Here is a 25,110-nt window from a genome sequence, read left to right as displayed (position 1 = left end):
GGTGGGCATGACAGCGGTAACAAAAAATGTATTTAGCAATGAGTCACGTTATCTCTTGGATTTTAATCAGTACGTTTTGCAGCCAATAAAAACAAAGATGTTGACAAATTAACTGGACAATATTCTGGGAATTTAGTGATACTTCCACAGTTGTGGTCTTGACTGGTCTTGAAATAAAATCCCAAGTCCTCAATGTCAAAGACCGAGACAAGACCGAGATCAAATGCGGTCGAGTCCGAGACAAGACCGAGATCAAATGCGGTCGAGTCCGAGACAAGACGGAGACCATCAAAAAGTGGTGAAGACCGGTCTCAAGTACTCCAACACTACAGGTCTGTCATGGTGGTCGTCTCCATGATCCTCCATCTGCCGCATGGACCGAACATTACGGACCCGTCAGGTTCCGCAGAGGAACCTTGGATGTTCTCCGCCCGTGAAACTTGGTTGTGGCGGCAGTCTGGAACAGCAGCTGCTGCAGTCGTTATCACCATCAAGCTGCTGACAGGACCTGCTGACGCTGCTAACAGGATCCTCCCTCTGCTTGCACAAACTGTACTCTATGGACCCGTTCGGTTCTGCAGGGAAACCTGGATGTTCTTTGTCTGCTGGACCCGGTTCTGGAGGGCAGTCTGGGAGGCAGCTGCTGCGATCATTATTATTATCAAGCTGCTGACGGGACCTGCTAACAAGACCTACTAACGCTGCTACGAAGACCATGCTACTAACCGAACCACACCACTAACAGTACCATGGTGCCAACAGGACCATATTGCTAAGAGAAATTTCACTGTCATCAGAACCACTCTGCTAATGGGACCATGCTGCTGTAGATTTATTTATTTTTTGCTTTTGGTACCTTGTTTTTGTATTTTTGTTGCTTTGATATTTGCTGTTGTTTTTTTGGGGAGTCAAGACAGTTCTTCTTGTCCTGAGCATTTCATTGTATTGTTGACGTTGTGTTGATTTTACATATGACAATAAACCAAACCTGAATCTGAACCTGAACCTCCTAAAAGTCTTCCAGTCTGCATTTGGGTGTTTCCAATTGACTCCCTCTTCACGAAACAACTAAAAGTAATGCATCAGGTGGAGCAAAAGCATCATCTGTAGATATTTTCTACCTCCTGAACAGAACCTTTATTGACTGTGAAATAATATGATGGTGTATTAGGGCCCATCAGAAAAGAAATAAATGAGTTTTTTTTTTTTTATTATTCTGACTGGTCTAATATGCCGCCAGTTGCTGGATTTGGTGGCACGATCGGTTTTCTCTCAGAAAAGAAAAGAAAACTCCAGGAAACATCGTTGGGCAGAAAAATGTTTTATTTGTAGAGCCAGAAAACATTGAAAAGCTGTTTGATAGAGTTACCTGTTGGCAGGAGGTGGTGTACGAAAGCCAGACTTACAGGTGAGATGACAAAGAGCCCTTCCATCAACTGAGCTACAGTTTACTATGATTGTCAGTGTGCACCAGACACTTTACTAAAACAAACTCACCAGCTGGAAGCTATATACAACATGCACATCAGGAAGAAAGATTGCATAGCTCCTCACTGTTTGCCCTTTAAAGGTGTGCTTTTAGACAAGAGTCCAGTCTGCAGCGCAGACAGACTGCAAAGCACTGAAGTTATGCAGCACTGTTCTTCTGGTTTGTCTCAAGCCGTCACAGACCACATGGGTTTAGTCTGGACGACAACTTTGTGCAGGAACAACATCTACTGGAAGAGACGGAAGGATCCAGAACCATCCTCTGTGCTGCTCAGAGTTCTGGTCACAGTCCTCTTCGGAAGAAGACTCTTGGTGGAAAGGATAGGCACTGAATCGAGGCAGAAACGGGTTTGAGTGAGACATCTGTCTTCTTCAGGATCTATGTAAGAGACCCAGGCTCATATTCGTATGTGGAAGTTACTGCACAAACAAACAAACAAACAAACAAACAAATAAACATGAGCATTGTGTTGTAGTAGATTAAATCTCAAGACATCACAGAGTCTCAAAGTCATACAACTAGTTATGTAGTCATTTGTTACTAACAGGAAACCTTAAATATGTTGTATCTCAGTGAAACTTCCCAAGAAACAGAAAATGATACATTTTCTGCAGAAAGGTTGGAAAGTTCCAGTGAAGCTACTGCATGAAACTATAACAACGTCCTTCTACAACTCCAGTCCCAAAAAAGTTGAGATGCTGTGGAAACTGTAAATAAAACAGAATGTCAGTCTTAGTTAATCTCATAAATCCATATTTTATTCACAATAGAACATAGTAAACATACAAAATGTTTAAACTAAGAAATCACACCATTTTAAATAAAATATGATAATACTGAATTGTATGGCAGCACCACATCTAAAAAATATGAGACAGGAGCAACTAATTCTGTTACGGTCAGTGGTATGAATAATAAACAGCTGAAGCAGCATTTGGTAACTAATTAGGCTAATCGTCAACAGGTCAGTAAGAGGACTGGGTATAAAAAGAGACTTTCAAAGAAAATATATCTAAAAACTGGAAAGATTTTGAAGTTCCTATCCTATGAATACTTTCTGAGCTCTAAATAAAGCCAAATTATTCGTCCTCTATCCAGCCTCTACTAAAATGTTCCGTCAAACAGATCTTTAATGGTTCATCATGAATCTGGGTGTAGTTTCAGGGTTTGAAGTTTAACAAAGAGATTATGTCTGTTCAATAGAAAGGTTTTTTTTTTTCAGTTTGACAGCTAAATTTAAACCAGTTTTGACTGAACTTGATTTAGAGAGACCTTCTTTTGGCTTTTCCCTCTTCTGGGGTTGCCACAGTAAGTTTTCTTACTTTTTCTCCCAGTTGTTCAACCTTTGCTGTACCTCTGATGATCTCATTCCTAATCGTATCCATCCTTGTCACTCGTAAGGAGAACCGCACCATCATTTCTGCTACTTCCAGTTTTGTCTCCTGTCTTTTTGTCCGTGTCTCTGTCTCCAGACCAGACAACATAGCTGGTCTCACCACTGTCTTGTAAACTTTTTCTTTGACCTTTGCCGCCACCCTTCATTGATACAATGCACACTGTTTATGTATTTTAGTGATATTTTTTAATTAATTGAAAAGCAGCAGAAGGTTCAAACATGTCATATTTTGGTTCTGATGTTTAATGGAGGGGATATGACTAATTTAAAAAAGCCCTGACTTCCTGTTGGGAATGTCTGAGTTCAGATACAGTGGAAGTCAATGAGTGTTTCGGTGTGTGATCTCTGACCACTGGGGGGTTAAAGAGAAAACCATCAGTCCTACAGCAGAGACAAACACCGAGTGGACAAATACAAGGAATACATTTCATGCCTAGCTTTTGACTTGTTCTTATTGTTTGTCATAATTAAACAAACAACCAAGATGTAACATATATCTATCCATTATCTTGATCCGCTTCTTTCTCTTCGGGTTACAGGAGTCACTGGCGACCATATCCAACTGTCACTGTGCGAGAGGCGGGGGACACATGGACAGCTCTCCAGTCCATCACAGCAAGATTTAACAAATGGAGGGACTTTATATGATCTTTATATTCAAGTGATCACATAGCTCAGACAGTCTGGCAATACGGATCCCTTTCTTCTCACTACAAGCATTGGGTTTAAAACTACAAAACTACCAGCCATTATTCGGGGCAGATGTGGCTGTTGGTTAGAGCAGTTGTCCTCCAATGGGGGATTTGGGGGCTTGATTACACAAGCAGCCATGTTGAAGTATTCCTGGGCCAGACACTGAACCCCTCATTGCCTCTGATGTGTGTCCCATCAGATGAATGTGATCTGAAGCTCTGAGAGAGTGCTGTATGAATGTGTGTGTTGGAGGTAAATGAGGACACAGATCATGTTGCAAAGAGCTTTGAGTATCTTGATTAGATAGAAATGTGTTATATATTTTAAGTACAGTCCATTTACCATTTATTTGTCTCAGTGGAACATGCTGTGATACCAGCATATCCTCCTTGTCAACATCCATCCATCCATCCATTATCTTTACCCGTTTGTTCCATTTTGGGTCACGGGGGTCACTGGTGCCCATGTCCAGCAATCACTGTGCGAGGGGCGGGGTACACCCTGGACAGGTCGCAAGTCCATCACAGGGACACATAGAGACAAACGAGACAAACAACCATTCACTCTCTCACTCACACCTAGGGACAATTTAGAGTTACCAATCAGCCTAACATGCATGTTTTTGGTCTGTGGGAGGAAACCGGAGTACCCGGAGAAAACCCACGCATGCACGGAGAGAACATGCAAACTCCACCCAGAAAGGCCCCTGGACCAGGGTTTGAACCAGGGACCTGCTCGCTGAGAGGCAGCAGCTCTACTAGTTGTGCCACCGTCCTGCCCCCTTGTCAACATGAAATGATTAAATAAAATTACTAATGATTTAATTGATATATGGGCATAGATATAAAGGTTCAAGGAATTAATAAAAATACATAAATGAATGAATGACAACCTGAATGAAAACCTCAGCTGGAGCAACAACACCACCAGCCTGATCAAGAAAGCTCATCAGAGACTGTACTTCCTCAGGCGGCTGAGAGGAGCTGGTCTGGGAAGCTCAGTCCTCACCTCCTTCTACAGGTGTGCAGTGGAGAGCATCCTGTGCTCCAGCATCAACGTGTGGCATGGAGGCTGCACAGCTGCAGAAAGAAAAGCTTTGCAGAGAGTGGTGTAGATGAACATATTCTGTGATATATTCATAAATTAAACGGATTCTTTCATTTTTCTGGACTGAATAATTTCGTGCATTGAATTTGATAAAATGTATCGTGAGACGTTAATTTTCTTTGACCCATCAAAATGAATGCGGTCATTTATTTACAGAATCAAAGTTTAACATCACACATTTACATTAATTGGCAAATTGAAAAATAACAACATGGCTAATTTATCAAGTTTTACAAGGAGGAAACAATACGGCGATTGTTTCCCTTGCTTCCAGCTGTACAACAGACATTTCTAAAAATATCTGGAATAATTTCTAGCAGATAGAAGAGTTTAAAGATGGAAATGAAGTTTAAGTTGAGAGAAAGGATGGATGAGGGAAATGTGTGTGTCGGCATCAGAACGGCACTCTCCGGTGAGTTCCCAGCTTCTTCCCCGGTACACTTAGGTGGTATAAATCAACTCTTTACCTGGAGATGTCTCCACTGGTACGAAGTTCCATTTAATGCACCCTTTCAGCGTCTCCGTAGGAACAGCTGTGAATCGTCCGAAGTAGTGACGGTACTTGTTCGACACAAGTTCACCTCTTGGTGGACTCACATGAGTGGAGTCCGTCAGAAGTTCCACTCAGAGGTGGAAGATGTCATGATCCCCACAAGACTCGGAAGAGCTCTGGATCATGCCTGGACTTCTGTTTTCCCAGCACTGGAGCTGCAAACGACTGAAGCCGGAGCCTGAAGCGACTGGTTTGAACTAGGAAGTACCGACATTTAAAGAGTTCTGTTTCCGGTTCATTTGGGAGGTTCCTGATTGGTCGTTTCGACCAGACAGGGGTGTGTTTTTGTGACGTAAGAGGTCACTAGAAGTCAGAAAAACAGCAAGAATGTTATGGAACAGATTGAAAATGTTTTAAAGACAGACGAGAGGAATATTTAGGCGAGTTGGGGGAAAACAGGTGCCAGCCTCTATATTTACGTCTGAGAGGATTTAAAAACATGACAGTTCGTTCCAACAACTTGTTTTGCGTTTGACTCCAACCTTGGACAAACTTACACTTGCTCATTCAAAGACAGAAAATCAGAAAATGCATAATTACTCTGTAACAGACCTTAACGTGATTTCTACTTTGCATGAGGATTAAAAATCACTAATACTGTTTCACAGTTGATTAAAAATGAGTAGTTCACTTCAACATTTAAAAATGGTTTGAACTAAACACACTTTGATTATCAAACATTTGTAAAATAGTAATGATAATAGAAAAAGAGAGTGTTCTTTCAATTGATCAGTGCAGGACAAGAGAAAGTCTCTGGATGAACTTAATCTTGTGTTTCTGGACTCAAATCAATGAAATACAGTTCTTGTTCCAGGCAGGCCCTCAAGGCCAGATTTTGACCTGAGGCTTAGTTCACTACAGTGGTGAAGGCTGCACAGAAGATGTTGGAGTCAGCCTCCCCACCATCACAGACATCTACACCTCTAGATGCAGGAAGAGGGCCACCTGCATCGTGAAGGACCCCACTCACCCAGCACACACACTTTTTGCCCCGCTTCCCCCAGGAAGGAGGTTGAGGAGCATTAAGTGCAGAACCACTAGACTGAGGAACAACTTCTACCCTGAGGCTGTTAGACTCATGAATTTCTAACCAGAACAATCACTGTGAAGAATCACATCATGTTGCTGCTGATCTGTTTCATGTTGCTGTGTTCATTTGTACTCATCTGTTCACACAGACTCATGTCCATGCTGCTGTTCGGCGTATTGTGTTTATTGTTTTTATGCTATTAATGCTTAGTGTATATTTAGTTGATGTTTTTCTTAGTTCATATCTTAGATCTTAGTACTGTTTTTCTTTTACATTTTATTGTTGGATATAACTGGGACCCTGTGTACATAATCTCGTTCCACCACATGACAAATAAATCTCTCTGACTCTGATAATCTACTGACATGAATCACCTGGTTTTTACCTGTGCTCTGATGTTTTGCTTTGCCTCACGGAACGTGGATTACAAGTGAAACGCCGGACTCAGTCTTCCAGCTGGATGACAGACTTTTTTTTTCGAGCGAACCGCTGCAGTGAGCTAACGGGGAAATCACGGGGGGGCGGAGTATGCATTTACGTGAGTAAAAGTTGGTCCACGAACTGTACTGTTGTAAATAGCTCATGCTCGAAGGCTTTGGAGCAAATAACAGTGAAATGTCGGCCACATTATCTACCCCGAGAGTTCACAGTGACTTTTATCACAGTTGTTTACATTCCTCCGGATGCTAATGCTAATGAATCACTGCAGGAGCTTCATGATATCATCAGCTCGCTGCAGAACAAACACCCCAAAGCTCTTTACATGGTAGCCGGAGACTTTAACCACGTGAATCTAAAGGACTGTCTCCCAAGCTTTAATCAGCATGTGACGATTCCGACACGTGGAGACCGCACGCTGGACCGTGTTTACACGAACGTAAAAGATGCATACAAAGCCGAACCCCGCCCCCACCTAGGACTGTCAGACCACATCTCAATCTTCCTGGCTCCTGCTTACATGCCCCCGCTGAGACGCTCCAGACCGGTACAAAAGAAAGTTAAATGTTGGAGCCAGGACAGTGGCCCCATACTGAGAGATTGTTTTGATCGAACAGACTGGCAGGTTTTCAGAGAAGCTGCTGAAAATGGAGGTTCGCTTGATCTTGACCAATACACATCCTCAGTACTGGGTTACATTAGTACATGTACTGACACAGTCTCCACTATCAGAAATGTTAAAAGCTACCCAAACAGAAAACCTTGGCTGAATGCAGAGGTGCGTACCCTGCTGGAAGCCAGGAACACTGCCTTCAGGTCTGGAAACTCAGAGGAGCTGAGTAGGACAAGAAAAGAGCTGGTTGCTGGTATTAAGAGGGCCAAGGCCGCATATGCAAAGAGGATCGAGGGTCAATTCATCTCACAAGACCCTCGGAGCATGTGGAGGGGCATTAAGTGCATAACAGATTATAAAGGAAGGAGCGAACAATGTCCCAAAGACCCATCTCTGCCTGATGCCCTCAACAAGTTCTATGCACGCTTTGAAGACCCGAACAGACCACCCAGCACCAGACTCACCTCGCCACCGGATGAAGAGCATCTCAGCGTGACCTCAGCAGAAGTAAGGAGTACCTTCAGGAGGATTAATCCGCACAAAGCAACTGGCCCAGACAACATCCCCGGAAAAGTGTTGAAGGAATGTGCTGATCAGCTCTGTGAGGTGCTGGCAGACATCTTTAACACCTCACTTACCCTGGAGACAGTTCCCACCTGCCTGAAGACTGCCACCATCATCCCAGTCCCAAAAAGCTCTACAGTGACTGGTCTGAATGACTATCGGCCAGTGGCCCTCACCCCGATAGTCGCTAAATGCTTCGAAAAACTGGTCATGACTCACATCAAAACAACCATCAACATCAACGAGGACCCTCATCAGTACGCATACCGTGAGAACCGATCAACAGAGGATGCAATCTCCTCTGTGGTCCACACTGCACTCAACCACCTGGAGCAGAAAAACTCTTACGTCCGTATGCTCTTTGTGGACTTCACATCCGCCTTCAACACCATGATCCCCCAAACCCTGATGGACAAACTATCCACACTAGGACTAAGCCCCTCCATCTGCAACTGGGTACTAGACTTTTTAACAAACAGACCACAGTTAGTGAGGATCCACAACCTCTCCTCCTCCACCATAACCCTCAGCACTGGCTCTCCTCAGGGATGTGTGTTGAGCCCCCTTCTGTTTACTCTGCTCACATATGATTGTGCAGCTACCCATCCAGGCTGTCACATTGTAAAGTTTGCAGATGATACAGCGGTGGTGGGATGCATCACAAACAATGATGAGTCCAGCTACAGGCAAGAGGTGGAACACCTGGAGAGCGGGTGCAGAGAGAATAACCTTCACATCAATGTGAAGAAGACAAAGGAGATGATTGTGGACTTCAGAAGGAACAAAAACACCTACACCCCCCTGAACATAAGAGGATCTGGAAGTGGTCTCCAGCTACAAGTACTTGGGTGTACACATGAATGACAACCTCAGCTGGAGCAACAACACCACCAGCCTGATCAAGAAAGCTCATCAGAGACTCTACTTCCTCAGACGGCTGAGGCGAGCTGGTCTGGGAAGCTCAGTCCTCACCTCCTTCTACAGGTGTGCAGTGGAGAGCATCCTGTGCTCCAGCATCAATATGTGGCATGGAGGCTGCACAGCTGCAGAAAGAAAAGCTTTGCAGAGAGTGGTGAAGGCTGCACAGAAATCTGTTGGATTCAGTCTCCCCACCATCACAGACATCTACACCTCCAGATGCAGGAAGAGGGCCACCTGCATCATGAAGGACCCCACCCACCCAGCACACACACTTTTTGCCCCACTCCCCTCAGGAAGGAGGTTAAGGAGCATTAAGTGTAGAACCACTAGACTGAGGAACAGCTTCTACCCTGAGGCTGTTAAACGCATGAATCTCTAACTAGAATAATCACTGTGAAAAAACATATCATGTTGCTGCTGATCTGTTTCAATGTTGATGTGTTCATGCGTGCACATCTGCTCACAGACTCATGTTCATGTTTGTGCTGATGTTCAATGTTTTTATGTTATGAGTGCTTAGTGTATATTTAGTTGATGTTTTTCTTAGTTCATATCTTAGATGTCATTACTGTTTTTCTTATACATTTTATTGTTGGATGTAACTGGGACCCTGCGTACATAATTTCGCTCCACCACATGTACCACATGAGGTGCGAATGACAATAAAGAAACTCTGACTCTGACTCTGACTCTGATGTGTTACAGGGACCAATACTGGAGATGTTTCCCTCCAAATGTCATAAAAAAACTAAGATATGATAACTTCTGTTTATTATGTTTATGTGTTTAATTCACCACAGACCATGTGTTTGGTCAGGTTGCATCTCTTGAACTTATTACCAAGCTCCTGCTTTTGATATTGGACCAAATTTCCGAACCCCTCAGAGTCTTTCTGAGAATGAGCAAACATTCCTTTGGTTTTCCTGTGTCTCCTTTATGCTTTTCAACTCAGAAAACAAATCAAACCTGCATGGTTCCTGTATGGGTAAATCATTTCCTGTCTACAGTGACTTGGTTTCTACTGTACAGTGAAGCAGCATCATGTTACCCACAGCAGCAGCAGCACTGTGACACGTTACATCATCTGTGTGGATGACTCAGCAAGTGACCACAGCCAGGCGCTCAGCCTCATGCTGCAGTCCACCGGACCTGGTTGCTATGGTAACAGCCAATACCTCTTCTCTAGTGGTAATATCTGAGAGCAGTGCATTGGGGAGATAGGTGGATTTGTGCCTGAAATCAGTGACAGGATGAATCTCCTCCTCCTCCTCCTTCTGCTCCTCCTGCTCAGCTCATTCAGAAGGAGTGAAGCTGTGATGGATGGTCAGCAGTAAAACATTTTATCTCTGCAGCTTCATGCAGAACAGGACCTGGGTCTGATGGTTTACAGGGCCTAATCTTGGTGGATTCTGCTGGCACCTCTTTACAGAGTTTCCAGTTAAAAGCCCATTATTGATCTAGTGATGCTGCTTTGTGCAGCTCCTCACCTCTCCCTCACTCTGAAACATGTCTTTAAAGTATCATTCCACTTCACTAATTCTGCTCTGTTTCTCATTACCGTGGCTGATAGCCCTCTCCACCTCCACAGAGGGAGGTGTGGGCATATAACCAGTTTCCAGAAACAACGACGATTAAAAAATGTTGATGTTTACCAGAGGTTTCATGTGCAACTAACCAGAGGTCAGTTTTACAAAAAAAATAAAAAATTCACAAACGACCTCATTTATCTATGAAAAATACAAGTTAAAGGCAGAATTTAAAATGTGTTTCAATGAAATTTTGTTGACTTGCATAAATAATAATAATAATAATAATTTATTCAATTTGTACTGCACTTTACATTTTACAATCTCAAAGTGCTACAATATAAAATGTCTAAAGAGAATAAAATGTGGACTAAAAAAATGTTAAAAGCTAAAAGACTAAATAAAATAAATAAATAAATAACTGCAGGATTAAAATACTTTTAAACACTATAAAATCTTTTGAATAAAAAGGTCTTCAGTCCTTTCTTAAAACTTTCTGTAGTCTGGGGTATCCTTAAATGACCAAATAGCCATGTTCCACCTTCAGTAGTCCAGTTTGAAGCTGGGAGATTTGGAGATCCTGTGACTAAAAGAGAAAACTGCAGAAATATTTTATTTGTGTTGACTTGAACTGTTGACTTTAAATACCATGCAACCGAGACATCACTATCATATAAAATTGGAGAAGCAGCTGTACTCATTGTTACATTTCCTTTGATTTTTGTTTTTTTTTGTCAGCAGCTAAAGATTAAGATAAACCACCCACAAAGGAGCACAAGCCAGTGGCCATCTGTGTCAATCCTAAACCTGGTTAAATGGTGAGGGTTGTGTCAGATGGGCCTCCAACATAAAACACTTCTGCCAAAAAAATAGTGTGAAGTTGTCCATTCGACACCATACTCAGTTGAGGCTCGGGTTTAGCAACAACCTACACTGGTGCTGTTGACAAAACAGGGTGCTGGTGGGTGCTGTCCTACCGTTAGTCGTAGACCATGAGGAGGGAAACGTGCTAGGAGACAGAGGGAGAAGAAGAAATTCAAAAGTGTATGACTGAACGTAGTAATTCTAAATGTTGAAACAATGACAGGCAATGGTAGGGAGCTGGTTGACAAGATGCAGAGAAGGAGATGTTTTATGGATCACTCTGGGAATGTCCTGGAGTGGCCAAGCCAAAGTCCAGACTTGGATCTGATTGAACATCTCTGGAGATATCTTAAAATGGCTGCACAGATGTCTCCCATCCAACCTGATGGAAGAGAAGTACTGCAAAAAGAATGGGACAAACTGCCTAAAGATAGGTGTGCTGAACTTAAAGCATCATATTCCAAAAGACTGAAGGCTGTAAAAGGTGCCAAAGGTGGATCAACAAAAGTATTAAATAAAGGCTATGAATACATAGAACATAGTCCCCAAATATAACACCCCCAACAAGCAGACATGTTTGAGTATTTTTCTCTGCCATACTCGCAGGCCATAGTTACTACCATGTAAATATCATTGTAATACTACGTGTGGTTTGGGCTGCTGCGTGAATTTTATTTACAGACAAAAAATATCCATCCATCCATCCATCCATCATCTTCCTCTTGTTCTGAAGTCAGGTCACGGGGGCAGCAGCTTGAGAAGGGAGGTCCAGACATCTCTTTTGACAGCCACCTCTTCCAGCTCTTCTGGGTGGACCCCAAGGCATTCCCAGGCCAACCGCAAAACGTAGTCTCTCCAACAAGTCCTGGGTCATCCTCTGGGTCTCCTCCTAGTTTGACATGCCCGAAGCACTTTCCTAGGGAGGCACCCAGGAAGCATCCTTAACAACTGCCTGAATCACCTTAACTGGCTCCTTTCGATGTGGAGGAACAGTGGTTCTACTCTGAGACTCTCCCAGATAACTGAACTTCTCACCCTATCTCTAAGGAAGAGTCCAGCTACCCTGTGGAGGAAACTCATTTCAACTGCCTGTATCCACCATCTCATTCTTTCAGTTACTACCCAGAATTAGTGGCCATAACTGAAGGTAGGAACGTAGACTGACTGGTAAACAGAAAGCTTTGCCTTACTGCTCAGCTCTCTCTTCACCACAATGGACTTGCACAGAGTCTGCAATACTGCAGACACTGCTACAATGCATCTGTCAATTTCACACTGTATTCTTCCCTCACTCATGAACAAAACCCCGAGATACTTGAACTCCTCCACTTGAAGCAGAACCTCACCCTTGACCTGAAGAGATTAATCCACCCTTTTCTGACTGAGGACCATAGCCTCAGATTTGGAAGTGTTGATTCTCATTCCAGCCGCTTCACACTCAGTTTCAAACTGCTCTAGTGAGAACTGAAGGTCACGGCACGACAAGGCCAACCAAAGTGCTGTACAGACAGAACAACAGATAACACACAAAGCAAAATACAAAATGAAGTAAATCAGAAATATAGACATAAAAACAATGCAGATAATGACGACTAACCAGTGTGGAGCATACAGTTTAAAACACAGATTATCTGGTGTTGAAAGCTACCAAATAGTACTGGGTTTTTAATCGGGACTTGAAAACCGAGAGGGATGGGGCCTGTCTGACAAGCAGAGGTAACTCGTTCCAAAGTCTTGGTCCTGCTACAGAGATGGCCCTGTCACCTCTGCGCTTAAGACAAGTTCCTGGAACTGTGAGGAGCAACTGGTCCGCTGACCTCAGGGAACGTGGTGGGACATACGGTTGTAGCAGATCAGAGAGATGAGGGGAGGCGAAACTGGTCAGTGATTTGTAGATATACATGAGTATTTTGAACTGGATTCGAAAGTGAACTGGTAACTAGTGCAGTGAGGCCAAAACTGGTGTAATGTGCTCTCTTTTGCCTGTACTGGTTAAAAATCGGACTGCTGCATTCTGGACAAGTTGTAGTCGTGCTATGGAGGTCTGACTGATACCAAACAGGAGAGAATTGCAGTAATCAAGCCTAGATGTAATGAATGCATGTATTACTGTCTCCAGGTTATTTTTGGAAAATATGGGCTTCAGTTTAGACAGCCGCCTCAGTTGGAAGAAACATGATTTAACAATCATGTTTACATGATTGTTAAGTTTCAGGGAAGGGTCCATTATCACTCCCAGATTAGTGACTCTGTTTTTTCTGACAGGGTTAGAGCAGAGAGGTCGATGCAGTGATTTATGATCGTGTCATTGGGAGGGAACAACATGACTTCAGACTTCTTTTCATTGAAACTTAAGAAGTTTAAAGCCATCCCGTCCCTGATGTCAGCCAGGCAGTCAAGTAGGGGTTGAATAGAGCATGTGCCATTGTGTCTTAGGGGGAAGTAAATTTGACAGTCATCGGCGTAGAAGTGGAAGGGCATGTTGTGTTTCCGGAAAATAGCACCAAGCGGCAGCAGGTATAAAGAGAATAGGAGGGGACCCAGGATGGACCCCTGTGGAACCCCCCCATTTAAGCTCTGCCGCTGCAGAACTAAAATCCTTGATGGAGACACAAAAGGATCTGTCAGTGAGGTAAGATCTGAACCAATTGAGGGCTGACCCTGTGATGCCCACCCACTGCTCTAACCTAGCAATGAGGATCTCATGGTCGATGGTGTCAAAGGCGGCTGTGAGGTCCAACAGGACAAGCAACACAGAATCACAAGTATAAGTGGTTAAGTACTACGTCAGTGGATAAACTACTGTTTACTATAGCCAGAATGGACGGACCTAGAGAAGGAAAAACCTCCTTTAGTAGTCGAGGGGGGACCACATCAAAGGGGGAACCAGATGGTTTCAAGCTGCACATGACCTGCTCTAGAGTAGATAGAGTGATAGGTTCAAAATAGTCAAAAGGAGCTACAGATTGAGGTGGGATGGATGGGTCATGAGTTGGAGGGGAAATGAGAGCCCGGGTGGTCGCAATTTTTTCCAAAAAGAAATGTAGGAAGTTGTCGCACAGCTCAATCGAGGCTTCCAGAGGTGATGGTTCAGTGAGGTGGAGAACAGGGTTTAGGGTGGAGAAGAGGACACGTGGGTTGCGAGAGTTTGAGGTAATTATATCAGAGAAGTATTTGGATTTAGCAGCTTTCACTGCTTTCTGATAACGGCGCCAACTCTCTTTAAGTATTTGAAGAGACCTGCAGCCTGTCTTTCCTCCATTTGCGCTCCGCCCTCCTACATTGCTGCCTAACAGCCTTGGTGACGTCACTCAGCCAAGGTTCTGCACTGAGTTTTGATTTTTTGGTTTTAACAGGAGCGACATGATCCAGATTCTTTAAGCAGACAGAGTTGAACTGGGATGTCAGCTCCTCAGTGGTGGTGAGAAACACCAGGGGCTGAATGATCATTTCAGAGTTATAAGCATCTGTGAAACATGTAGCAGTGAAGTGGTTAATGGTCTGGCTACTATGTGCAGGAATGCACGGCTTAGGAGTTAGATGGGGGAGGGTGAACTCGAACTGGACTGGCATGTGATCTGAAAAAACTTTATCACCAATAACAAGATTACTAACAGTCACATCCCGTGTTAAAACAAGGTCCAGTGTATGTCCACGCTCTTGGGTGGGACCGTTTACATGCTGAGTTAGATTAAATGAGTCCAATAAATCTAAAAAGTCCTTAACCAAGGGCTTTTCAGGACAGCACACGTGCAAATTAAGGTCCCCAATAATGAAAACATGATTATATTTTGGTGTGATTTCAGCCAAGAAATCAGAAAACTCATTTATGAAATCCTTAGATCGAGGTGGGCGGTAGACGAGCGCAAAAAACGTCAGAGGAGAGTGGCCGAGTTCAAAGACGCTCAGCTCAAAGCTGGCGTGGGAAACTGGGATGGACAGTTGTTTACAGTCAAAAGTTGGTTTGGATATTGTTAATAATCGACCACTGCGCCGGCCTGATGGCCGCGGTGCGTTAAAATACAGACAGTTCGATGGCAATGATTCCGTCAAGGTGCTAGACTCACCCGGAGACATCCAAGTCTCTGTGATGCAGAAAAAGTCCAACTCGTGCTCTTGAAAGTAGTCCCTGAGGATAAAAGTTTTGTTGGTAACAGATCTTGCGTTGACCAAACACATCCGGATACTGTCCAAAGGGGAACCAGCAGCGGTGGAGTTCACGTGCATCAGTGGCCTCGGGTTTTCATTGACAGCCCCTCCGGGTCGGTCCACGTGTCACACCGGCTGACAACTCCCGTTGTTTACCTGTTCCGGGCACGCGGGAAGCTGGCGATGGAAACCATGACCACCAGCTGAAGAGGAAGATGCATTGCGCAGGGCTTTAAGCTTTACCAGCCGCCCAGCACGTTTTCCCCGGCGTCTGTAGCGATATCTCCAGACAGGGAGGTGAGGAGCCCAGCGGAGGTAAGCTAGCACGTCCGCCAGAGGGGGGGGGGGGGGGGGGGTCCAGCGGTACGCTCATATTGTTCCAAATAAGCAACATCGGTGACAGAAAAACGAAGATCCAGAAGCTGTTGTCGGTTATACACCAGCAGCGAGTTTATATCACTGATAAAAAACGAACAAAACTAAAATAATCCAAACACCATCAGCAGAGGTGGATTGCAAGCCATGTACACGGGCGCCATCTTACCGAAAGTCATAAAATATGCCATAGAATTTATAAAACAGTGTCAAAGCAAAGCTCTGCATACCGATAGATTGTTACAGAAGCGTTAAACTGTCGTTTAGTGTCTCAGTGATAAGCCTAATGGTATGTCATGTATCATTGGGCACTTTTAAATGGGTATATTGAAATTCTTAAACTTTTCTAGTGGGTATACGCCGTATACCCGAGTATCATGTAGACTACACCACTGGAGTACACCCTTCTGTCGTCACAGCCCTGTTTGGAGCTTAACACCTCAGACCTTAAACTACATTCAACTATATCAAAGCTGAATTGTTAAAAAAAAGTATATATGAAGTAGCTTAGTGTGTGTTTTGTATTAGAATTAGAATAATTAGAAAGAGTTATTCATTTTGTTCTGTTACTTGAAAATTATTATGATTGAAATAATTGTTTGAAAAAAGGGGCAGATATAATAAGATTTTTTCTTCTTTCTGCTGCCTTTCATTTGAAATCTTTTGTATCTTTTTTATATTGTTATGGAATTGTTTTGTACTTTTTTAAAATGAATAAACTTTATACCATACCATACCATACATTCGGGTCACAGAAATTTGGACTTTACTTGAATGAACTGCTGTTGTGATGTTATTCTGTTTTGATGTTATTCATGTATTTTGTTCAGTCACAGTTTAAACTGGATTTGTGAAGACTTTATTACAGAATGTTTAGTTTAGAGTCTGAACTTGAGGTGTAGGGCTAGATTATAATGTCACAATAATATTTACTGAGTTGAAAACTTTCATGAATTTGGGCAAAATTATCACTGAGGATTTCTCACTCACTTCTGGTCTGATTTATAGTCAACAACAAGCCCCATTCTTATGTCTCGCTGACGTGGGTGCATGATAAAAAGCATGTATGTTTCTACTTTTACCACCTGATGACAGCCCATCTTGTGCATTGCCCCCAGTCAGAAGTGGCCTCTTACAGGGTATGAGGTGAGCATTGTGTGTTTGGTCAGAACTTCACGAGTGTGTTGATGTAAAGTGATTGCAATCAGCTGATCTCCAAGTTCAGTGTCCAGCCAACTTCCCCCGCACTTTCTCTACAGAGAATAGTCCATGAGGAAAAAGACCATCTCAAAACACATCAGCAAGATCCAACGTCTTACATGTTGTTGAAGTATAACAAGGCCTTTAATCATTGGTGTGGCAGCATTTCAAACCAGTCAGGCACGTGGACCATGCTGTTATTGTCAGGCAGGCTGTGTTATGGAAGCAGCTTGTTATAATATCTATACAATATTTGATTAATAGTCAAAAAAGTCAAAGTATACAAAAGTTTTTTTCGTGCACCAAAAAAAGGCTTTGTTCACATGAATATCCACAAATCATCCGAAAGTCTGATGCAACCAGCTAAAGCGTGTGATGATCCCCCTTTCATGATTGATAAAGAAAAAAAAAGATTTAGAGAAAAGTTCATGGGCAGCACAGTGGTGCAACTGGTAGAGCTGCTGCCTCTCAGCGAGCAGGTCCTTGGTTCAAACCCCGGTCTGGGGGCCTTTCTGGGTGGAATTTGCATGTTCTCTCCGTGCATGCGTGGGTTTTCTCCGGGTGCTCCGGTTTCCTCCCACAGACCAAAAACATGCATGTTAGGCTGATTGGTAACTCTAAATTGTCCCTAGGTGTGAGTGAGAGAGTGAATGGTTGTTTGTCTCGTTTGTCTCTATGTGTCCCTGTGATGGACTTGCGACCCGTCCAGGGTGTACCCGCCCCTCGCACAGTGATTGCTGGACATGGGCACCGGCGACCCCCGTGACCCAAAATGGAATAAACGGGTAAAGATAATGGATGGATGGATGGATGGATGAAAAGTTCATTACATATTTCTGTGTGAATATTTTGATTTAAGAACTGAGAAAAACATGACAAATCTGAAACCATACAATTTTTTTTTTTCTTTAAAATGTTAAAATGATTGGCTGCAGTGGCTCAGTGATCAGTGCTGCTGTCTGGTAATCCTGAGGCTGCAGGTTCAAGCCCAGGTTGTGTCAGTAAGGACATCTAGTGTAAAACAATTGACTAATTTTTTATTTGGGTTCACTCATGAGTGCAATCCCTGAAGAGAGGGCCAGCCAATAGTAAAACAATAAGAACTGTGAAATCTCATCTTGACTCTTTTTTTGTGGCTCCAGCATCATCACTGCCCGGGACATGATGTTGTGTGACACCACTATTATCCACTTTCCAGAGATTTTTCAAACTAGCTCTTTTATTCCCACAATCTTTTCTGTTTCCAAAACAGTTTCTCCACCAGTCCTGCAGTATATTTTTTTTCATCCAGTGTATTTCTCTGCTGACTGACGGTGTTCTCTCAAATGCCCCCAAAGGTCACACCCAAACTCTCATTGACTTCCATTGATCCTGAGCCAAAAAGATTCTTCTTCAAAACAGGAAGATAAAGCTCTTTTTTACCTTGTCATACCTCTGACTTAAAGCTTTGTCAAAACATTAAAATGGACATGTGTGTAGACCGCAAGCTTCTGACACTTCCAGGTCAGAATTGTTTTCATGCAGGTTTCTTTGTGGTTATTTTGTAAGCTTTTCGTCTTATTAAGAGTATTAACAGGTAAAGACAGACACAGGTCTATGGTTACCATAGTGATTGCAATGAGCCACTGGCTGCAGCTGCAACTTTTTAATCTCAGTTCTCTTTACTCTCCTACAATTTTTACATCCAATTGTCAGAATATTATTATCTTAGATGATGGATGTTCGAGCTTCAGACAAGAACTGCACTAGTGTCCTTCAACATTTCTTCAGAAGTTTTCTAGTTTCAGTACAGTCAGTGGTAAAAGTGTAAACTCAACACAGGTGGATGCATCCATGTAAATGGACAAATTCATGCTTTCATTTGCATTTTCTATCAAGTTTCTTCTGTTCTGGGGTTGAATGTTGCATGTTATAAACTTCTACATTGTTTTAAAGGAACAATGGGAAACATCAGTGATTTTACCTCAGAAAGTCAGGAGCTTTGGAGATCATGTTTTCAAAGTCAGCAAAGGAGAGTTTGCTGTCTCCATCCAGATCAGCCTCCTCGATAGCTTTATCGCACACCAGAGTGACCTCCTCTGCTGTCAGCTCCCCTTTGGTGAGCTTGTTCAGGGTCTTTTGCAGGTCCTCCTTACAGATGAAGTTGTCCCGATTAAAGTCTGGACCAGAACCACACACAGAAACAGCTGCTGACAGCCTTTAGGTCTTCATCTATCTAACAGGCTGAAACATTTACCATTTTATAAAACTGAAGCTTGAATAGCTTCAGTGTTACTATGCACATACATGTAGTAAGGATAGCATGGCAGAAATTGATGGTGCTGAGGGAGCCAAGTGCATCAGTGTGCTGGAGTTGAGTAAACTTTAGGACTGACAGGAGCACTGATTATTACATTTATGAATAAATAAATGTTGCTTTTAAAAACATTTGTTTTACAAATCTTAAAGACACAGAACAGGTCCTTGTTTGGCTAGCCATTAGCGTAGCCTGAAGAAAGTCTTCTGCCCTTTTCATCATACTTGGTGTTCTTTGACAGATGTCACAACTGATTAAGTACTAACTATGGGTAGCTATTGAACAAAACATCACTTCAAACATGACTGGACTGGGTTACCTGTTAGGATTAACAAATACACCAGAGGATCATCTGTATAGCAGTGAAATGAGAAAGCATACAGGTACAAGTAGATAACCAGGTCCAAGAACAGGATGGACCTTGTAAAAAAGAAAGAATTCTAGCAAGGAGCCCTGGGGCACACCAAAGGTGAGGTAATCTGGATATTTGTTCTCCAGTGAGATTTAGTTCAGACTAAAACTAAGTTCAACAGGTTTGGATAAAGGAGGTTGTTTTTGAGAATAAAACAAGTTGTATCACTCTTTACATATAAATTTCTGATCAATGTCAATTTTCAATACTTCATTATATAATTGTAAACATTTTGTTGAAGAAAAACTCTACTATTATCATTTATGAACCCAAACAATTTGCCATATAGGTGTCAATATCTTACCGTAGATTTTGAAGGCATAGACAGTTTTGAGCTCTATAGGTGAAGTTTCACAGAGGGCAGAAAACATGTCGACAAAATCGTTGAAGCTCATGTTCCCCTGTCCATCCTCAGAGAACGTCTCTACAATTCTGTCTCTGAATGGATTCTCCTGTCACCACAGACACACAGCAAGAGATGAACAGGCGTACAAAATTTAGTAACTGGTTGAGCAGTGAGTGCAGCACATTTGTCATAGTCTGCCTCCTGTAAAAAGAGTACCTTCAGTTCAGGCATGGTGATGATGAGAGACAAGGGGACTTTGATGTTGGGGTTGTTTGTGTAGTCCAGGGGCACTAAATGTGGAGCCAGCTCTCGGTATCTTCCATGCAGACTGCAGACAGCAGGGTACATACAGACTGTTAGATCCACATCTGCAGCGTCAAGGGGGCATTGAAGAGGCTCACCACACTCCAGCCAGACTCATACAACTATAGATGCATAGCATTTTGTGGAGGAATGCATATTGCCCGTCATCTTTCATGCCAGAATTTAAGACTAAACCCATCTACTATTGACAAGAATTACAGAAATGTAGCCATTTTGGTCAAACCTTAAAAATAGAGTTATGCACAACCTCGTGTAATATTGTAAGATGTCACGCTCAAACCATAATTTAGCACCATATCTGTAAAGTTGACTGACTGAGAGCCATTCTTGTGTTGTAAAATGTTGATTAGCTGTTGGAAAAAGTCATTTCAATGACAACTGACTACCAACAACAGCAGTCAGCAAGAGGGTGTTAATCCAGAGATCAGCTCATCACATCCCAGACTGTCTGTAATGACTGAATACCCACAATCCTTCACTCAGTCCCATGAATCCCACAAGCCTGGTACAAGCGAAAGAACCTTCAGATCTGAAAACGCATGCTGACCAAATCTGAGCCAGAACTGGGCTTTGACCAAGCAGCTTCATCACGAAGAGGAAGAAACAGGAATGAAAAATGTGCCTGCAGTCATCAAGTCTTAAACACACACCCCCACATATGTGTATGTATATATATATATATATATATATATATATATATATAGATACATGTAGGGATAGTGCCATCTTGTGGGCCTTCCCTTGTCTGTGTACCCTTGTGTCTCATTATTCCTGATTATTTGCACCTTCTGTTCTCAGCTGTTTGCAATCACGTCCTGTCTTGTCTGTGTATTTAAGCCCGTCTGTAAGTCTTGTCCTTTGTTGCGTCATCGTTGGGTCTACCCTGTTCTGTCGTGTTCCAGTTGTATCTCCAGAGTGTGAGTTGCTGCCATGTCAGCCATTTTGATTTATATTTATTAAATATCTATATTTTTGTATCTCCTGGCTCCAGAGTCTTGTTTCCAATTGGGTCCGCTCCTGCCTGCCAAAATCCTGACAGTATGACGCGACCAACAAAGAACCCAGCAGACAAGTATTTTTTGTCAAGATTGTCTGATGAAGACTTTAAACAGCTCTGCGACACAAGTTGGAGGTTTGTGGACACGGCCACCTCCTGCAATCTGTGGGAGAGGTGGGTGGCCACAAAATCCATGTTGGATGAGTACATCCACTTGCCTGGACTAATTGATGCCCTCGGTATGGAGGATTTCTTGGACGAGGTACTGGAGGAAAAGCGTTGGTTGGAACTGCTCGTTAGACCATACGCTGCCAGTCCTGGTCCTCCACCCACACATCACTCTGTTTTTCAACCAGTCCTGGACTCTCTGTTCATGACACCTGGAATCCTCGCAGCTGCAGCCCTTGCAGTCGCTCCCATGCCTACTGCAGTCTCTGTAGTTCCAGCTCCTGCAGTCTCTGCATTAACTACGCAGTATGAGGATCCAGCCCGTTCCGATACCACAGACTCGGACCCACCAACAACATTCGCACCACCGGCATACTCAGCTCCTCTCTCTGGGCCCGATCCTGAACCTGAACCACGCCGCCGCCCACGTCGGAGAGGTCGACGACAGAAGGGTTCCAGAGACTCTGTCCCTGTTCCTGAGCCCACAGCCAGCCCTGAGCCCGCAGCCAGCCCTGAGCCTGCAATCATCAAAGAAACTGCTGTAGGACCCACGCTGCCTCCAGAGGGTCCTGCACCATCCATGTCTGCTCCTGTTTCTGCCGCTGAAGATCCTGCCGCTGAAGATCCTGCCGCTGAAGATCTTGCTGTTGAAGATCTGGCCGCAGAAGATCTCGCCCCAGATGGTCCAGCCGCAGAAGACCCTATCCCGCTGACCCTTCCATCCACGTCTGTTCCTGGTCCAGCCGCAGAAGACCCTGCTCCCGCTGACCCCCCAAAACCATGTCTATTCCTGGTCTGGCCGCCGAAGACCCTGCTGACCTGCCTGCTGAGCTCCTCGCCTCTGACCCGCCCCCTGAGCTCCTCGCCTCTGACCCGCCCGCTGAGCTCCTCGCCGCCGACCCGCCCACCCGTCCTGTTCCTGCCCGAAGAATGGCCCATAGGATGATCTCTCAGCCGCCCCCCTGACTGACCCCGGCCTGATGGACAGCCTCCCGGCCACCCGCCCAACTTGTTCTTGCATGATGGTCGGCCTCCCAGCCGCCCGCCCGATCTGTTCTGGCCTGATGGCCTCCTGGCCACCTGCCTGACCTGTTCCGGCCTGATGGACAGCCTCCCAGCCGCCTGCCTGAACAATGGTAAATGGTAAATGGACTGTATTTATATAGCGCCTTTCTTTCTTATTTCAAGACACTCAAAGTGCTTTACACTACAATCTGTGTCCTCATTTACCCATTCATACAGCACTCTACTAGATCTCTACAAAGCTAATTGAACAAATCATTCTAAAGAGACTAATCAGAGATTTATCACATTCATACACTGATGGGACACACATCGGAGGCAACAAGGGGTTCAGTGTCTTGCCCAGGGACACTTTGGCATGTGACTGCTGTGGGGTTCGAACTCCCAACTCTTGCATTGGAGGACGACTGCTCAAAACACTCAGCCACAATGACCGCCCAGACTTTTGTTGTGTCCCTGTTTGTGTTTAGATTTGTTCCCAGGATTTGTTTTTTGTCATGTTTTGTCTTGGGCCCTCCATCCTTGCAATTCCTCCCTCCTCCTGCCCAAGTATTTTGGGGAGCGTTTTTGGGGACACCGGGGGGACGTCCTTGAGGGGGGGGATACTGTAGGGATGGTGCCATTTTGTGGGCCTTCCCTTGTCTGTGCACCCTTGTGTCTCATTATTCTTGATTAATTCCACCTCCTGTTCTCAGCTGTTATCACGTCTTGTCATGTCCTGTCACACTGTAGATGTATTTCTTATTCAACTTTGGTGCTTTGTTTTTTAGTAGTATTTCTTTTAATGTTTTTAGTATGTTAGTAGTATTTTTAGTATGTTTTGCTGCATGCTTTGATTTTTAAATTGTTTTTGTGGTGAGTCGACACGGTTCTTCTCATCCTAAGCATTTTGTTGCATTGTTGACCTTGTGTTGATTTTGCACATGACAAATAAAACCTAACCTAACCATAAATAAATTAGACTTGACCTAAACTGGCTCATAATTGTGTGAATATTGATTCAGCACTGTCTTGGTGATGCAAGCTAACGTTTGTTTTCAACAAATTTCAGCTTCCATTCAGCTTTCAGCATCTCCTGTTACATTTCTGTGGATGTTTTAATGTGTGAACTTTGTTTGATTTACTAATTTAACAATAAAATAGGAATACATTTTAGGACAGGTTACAGTCCTAACCTCTTCTTCTTCATCTTAATTTTAAACTCTATAAAGATAAAAAGGTGCTATGCAATTACAGTCCATTTAAACATACATTAAAAACATTAATAAAATAAGTGTCATTTTCAAAATAAAGGAGATATTTTGTTTTGCATGTAATCATTAAATCATGATAGCAGCCTAGCATGCCTTGAAGTTTTTGTTCAAGCTTAAAAGAAAATCTTGTGCACAATCTCACTTGAGATTGACAAATTTTATACAATCTGTTAGCTCTTGGAGTTCTTGTTGGGGTTAACTCACCAAATTTAAGACCATTGTTTGTAAAACAACCCTTTCTGTGTTGGTTCAGGCTGATTATCTGTAGCACTACAGAATGGGACTGACTCCTAAAGTCACTGGTCAAGGTTGTGTTTTGAGTGAATACTTTGTCAGTTTAAGTAAAATCCCTCTAGTGGTTTCTGAGAAATTTTGCTAACAGACAGACTAATAAAAACACTCAGACCTGGCAAAAATAAACATTATTGCCCATTCAGTGGGCGATAACAAATGTGCTGAACAGAATTCTGAATGTGACGATGTTTCTGCCACACAAGATATATAAAAAAAATTAAAAAATTAAAAACATGCAGTTCCTCCTCTGCCTCACTGATGAAGATGTGAACTCACCTCAGGATTTCCTTCCGAGTGAAAAAAGTACAGTCCTGTAAATAAACAAAAAACAACCAGGTAAACAGGGTGAGTTCTGTGGGGAAATGTGATTTCACAGCATCTGTCAGTCATCAGCATCAGGAAGCAGATGGAGGCTGGAGATCAGCCAATCACGAGCCTCTGTCCTCCCTGTTCTGACTCCTCCGACATTCTCTCTGACCTCTGATTCATGCTCCCGTGATCCTTAAAAAAAGTAACATGCTGCTTCCTTGAGAGCCTCCACAGACTGATAACACCTGTCACCTGATACGCCTCCAGCTGCTCCTCAGTGAAGGTCGTCTGCTTGTTGCCCATCGTGTCCGGTGAATCCTCCCATCACACAGCTGCATCACACTAGAAGACGCCACCGCCACTGTCAAGCCACTTCACATGCAGGATCAGGTCTATGAGTTCACTTCACGTCCAGGATCAGGTCTCTGAAGACATTGCACATCCAGGATCAGGTCTCACACAGACCAGATGCTGACGTTCCGCATCCAGCTCTGAAGCTGAGGCTGCTGGAGGCAGCGAGGAGGAAAATCTGCTTCTCATAGGTGGAGGAGGGGGCTGATGCATTCAAGTCCTGCTCAGAAAAATGTGTTTTTCACAGGCGTATGACCAGGTTGATGCATTTAGGTATCGCTTAGAATATCTGCTTTTCACATGAGAAGGCTGATGTGTTCAAGTTTTGCTCCAAAATAAAGATAGATAGATAGATAGATAGATAGATAGATAGATAGATAGATAGATAGATAGATAGATAGATAGATAGATAGATAGAT

General features: G+C 43.5%; 1 protein-coding gene across 1 annotated transcript; it reads right to left on the bottom strand.

Annotated features, from left to right (window-relative positions):
• Positions 1-1,383: 1,383 nt before the first annotated feature.
• LOC119430298 (calcium and integrin-binding family member 2) lies at positions 1,384-24,851 on the bottom strand. The gene is made up of 6 exons (XM_037697742.1): positions 24,593-24,851; positions 24,308-24,342; positions 20,189-20,300; positions 19,931-20,078; positions 18,882-19,077; positions 1,384-1,908 (listed from the first exon to the last, which is right to left on the bottom strand). Exons 1-6 carry the CDS (start codon positions 24,641-24,643, stop codon positions 1,887-1,889), a joined length of 564 nt encoding a protein of 187 aa, XP_037553670.1. The 5' UTR covers positions 24,644-24,851; the 3' UTR covers positions 1,384-1,886.
• Positions 24,852-25,110: the final 259 nt, after the last annotated feature.

The sequence above is a fragment of the Nematolebias whitei genome, chromosome 2 (assembly GCF_014905685.2).
Source record: "Nematolebias whitei isolate Nwh7 chromosome 2, NemWhi1, whole genome shotgun sequence".
Classification (NCBI taxonomy): Eukaryota; Metazoa; Chordata; class Actinopteri; order Cyprinodontiformes; family Rivulidae; genus Nematolebias; species Nematolebias whitei.
Note: the sequence above shows the minus strand (reverse complement) of the source record. Positions and strands in the feature narration are given on the sequence as shown.